This window comes from Limulus polyphemus, unplaced genomic scaffold, assembly GCF_000517525.1.
Source record: "Limulus polyphemus unplaced genomic scaffold, Limulus_polyphemus-2.1.2 Scaffold641, whole genome shotgun sequence".
Lineage (NCBI taxonomy): Eukaryota > Metazoa > Arthropoda > Merostomata > Xiphosura > Limulidae > Limulus > Limulus polyphemus.
In genome coordinates this window covers 137,481-140,553 of record NW_013666251.1, presented here as the reverse complement: position 1 = coordinate 140,553, position 3,073 = coordinate 137,481, and the positions used below count along the sequence as shown (strand labels likewise).

The following is a 3,073-nucleotide window of genomic DNA, read 5'->3' as shown; positions in this document are numbered from 1 at the left end:
AGGTTTTCGAAAACCTCCCTACTTGTGGTCATACTCATAATTGAAAATTCTTATATTTTATTACAACTTTTTGAAAATTATCGTTTATAGCCATAATATTTTATTGGAGTTTTATATTTTATGGTGGTCTTACAGATAACCCTCTCCATTGTGACTGTGACGTAGCTTGGATTCTAGAGTGGCTCAAGACAACTAACATGACCATTTTACTTCCAAAATGCTTTTCACCTCCTCACATAAAAAGTCAAAAATTGTCTGAAGTCCAGCCTGACGTCATATGTCCAAGCCAGTTTAACCACTCAACAGCAGAGTCTTTGAACTCTGTGACAGACAAATTAGGTCAGTACGAATTTCTGGATTTAGATAGTACGGCCAGCAGCATATCAGCTTCATGGAAGGTCCTTCTCACCGATAAAACTAACCACAACTGGGGGCTCTTGTACAGGAAAACACAAGATAATCCCTACAAAATGACCTTAATCCCTCACCAGCAAAGTCATTATTATATAGTGAAGAACCACTATAGCTCAGGTAACAGACAACAAGAGATAATCTACTCTGATGAAATTAAGAATCTCAGCCCAGAGACTAATTACAGTATTTGTGTGGGACTTATGGAAGAGGGTCAACTTCTAGTAGAGCCAAAGAAATGTCAACGTGTCCAAACAAAGCCCCTTTCCTTGTCTACAAATGAAGTAACCCAATATAACAATGAAGACATTTTAGCCACAGACCAGAAGCTGAACAACAAGGAGGTTTTGATGACAATGGATATAACACCTAACACAGTAACAATCCGCTGGGAGATAGTCAAGTTCCCGGCATCAAGCCAGTTATTAAAGCATAAAGCATCATGGGGAAGCAGTCATGAACGTCTTCAGTGGATGATCCGAGTTCGAAGATTTACCACTTCCAATTTCACTGAAATGAAGATCAGCAAACCTACATTCTTGAATTTAACAAAACTTGCCTATGAATACACAGTAAAGGATCTACAACCTTCTACTGGCTATGAAGTTTGTCTGATTGCCATGATTACAGATATCAGAAATAAATTTGATGAAAATTATTATATAAACTGTAGGGAGATAGAAACCAATGAAAAGAAGGTGTTTCCTATGACAGAGGTTGCTGTGGCAACATCTGTGGCAACCTGCACAACCTTCGTGGTCATAGTTATTGCATTTTTCTGTTGTCCAAAGTCTATTTTCAGATGTCAGTCCAAAACCATCCAGCTTTTAAAACGTACTAAGTCAGAAAAGACGTGGGAAGCAGATACAAATAAAAATAAAAAGGCATCAGAGGGTGGGTGTGGAGAAGAGCCTGACAAGATTAGATCAACCACAATCTTTCCAAAAGAAAGGAGTGAAGATACGAATGAGAAAGAAGAACACAGAAGTATTGTCCAACTCAATAATCCAGATGAGAGAGAGACGATTTCTCGCTGCGACGATGTAAGACCTACTCTTCCAACTCGATACACAAATCCAAGAATTGGTATCAGAGAACAATGTATTCCAATTAGCTCAAGTATTTTCAGAAGTTCTAGTTATAAGGCTATCCCTAGTGGAAGTCTCATCCCTCGACTTCCTCCCAGAGGTAGCCAAAATTATATTAGTCTCCAACATAGAAATTTCAATCAGGGTTATTTTTCCACCAGAAATACCTCCAGCCGCTCTCTCCCTTACATTAACCCACAGGAAATAGAATACATTGGAGGACAAAAAGTCCAAGTCTTTGTGCGAGGGACGAGAACCCTACCAAGAAATACTCAGACACAATCAAAAAGTCAAACCATTCCATTTCACCCTCGTTTTAGCCTGCCGAATAACTTCAAGTCTCGAGAGCGTCATCTACCCCAACAGAGTAATCATACTGATGAGGATTCTTCCTATGATTCGGACAGCCAGTGCGATCGAAGTCTGGTAAGTGTTTCCACAGAAAAGTTGTGGCATCGACCACCAGATTCCAACAATAACCCCATAAATTCTGTGAGCTCTCGGTCTAGCACTATTCAGTGCGGTAGACCCTCTGTAGCCATCGCTCAAATTCATTCCAAACCATACTATATTGAGCACGTGTGACACAAGTTAAAATGTATTGAAATCAGCAAAAGGTGCTGTTGTTGTTTTTTGTAAAATTCTCGATGAACATCTAGCAGAAAGGACTTTAGGTTTTCACAAAGAAACTGAAAGTCCGTGTGTTCAACTTATATCTGCAGTGCTTATTAGAAACTGCCTATACATGAATGGATTTATGAAAGTTGTCCAGTATCGAATAGTATGTACATTTATCGTTTTAATCATTAAAGTATCTAAGTTTTAATACATTTTTTGTTGTTGTGAAGTCTATTATCAATTAATCGGTCACCTGGTCAAAACTGCATAAGGAACTAAAAACAGCAAAACAGCAATAAACATAAGGATAATATCAAACACAAAAACAAGAGCATAAAGATAATACTGAACAAAACAATACAAGAATAATAATAAATACAGTAAGAAATATAATTAAAAAGACATCACCAAGTCTAACATTAAATATCAGGATAATACTGAGAGCAACAAACATAAGAACAAAACTGAATATAACAAAAACATGCTCAAGGCAAAAAAATTAAACATCGGGATAATACTAAGCAAAACAACAAGCTTAAATACAAAAATAACACAACAATAAGCATTTGGAAATTAGTGAACAACAACAACAAACGGTTAAGGACAAAATGAACCAAAACAATGAACATAATAATAATAATAATACATGCCGACTATATAGTTACTCCATGCATTTAATTGCACACAGCTTCTAAACTGTGACACATATTTTAGCATGGGAAACGCATTTACTGGTCTGACACCTGGGAATAATAATCGCGCAATGTGACGTCACCTCTCATGTTATTTTCCTTTGCATGCAGGGCACCTATTTTTGCGTGAAAAAATATGCATCCAACAACTTGAAATTATGCAACATAAATTGTTGATTATGTAGGAAAATATACAAATTATACATTGATTATGCATGAAAATTTAAAATTATGCTTGTTTGTTTGTTTTGGAATTTTCGCGCG

The 3,073-nt window shown here is 36.7% G+C and overlaps 2 protein-coding genes across 4 annotated transcripts in view; one reads left to right on the top strand and one right to left on the bottom strand.

Annotated features, from left to right (window-relative positions):
* Nucleotides 1–2,322, top strand: part of LOC111085821 — an 8,542-nt gene extending 6,220 nt beyond the window's left edge. The window contains exon 3 of the mRNA XM_022386165.1: nt 136–2,322. Coding sequence (XP_022241873.1) covers nt 136–2,084 — 1,949 coding nt within the window. The 3' untranslated portion in view covers nt 2,085–2,322. The remainder of the gene's footprint in view (nt 1–135) is intronic.
* The window catches only part of LOC106459635 (rab3 GTPase-activating protein catalytic subunit-like), a 163,055-nt gene that overhangs the window by 43,899 nt on the left and 116,083 nt on the right, over nt 1–3,073 (bottom strand). The gene's annotated exons all lie outside the window — the stretch shown is intronic.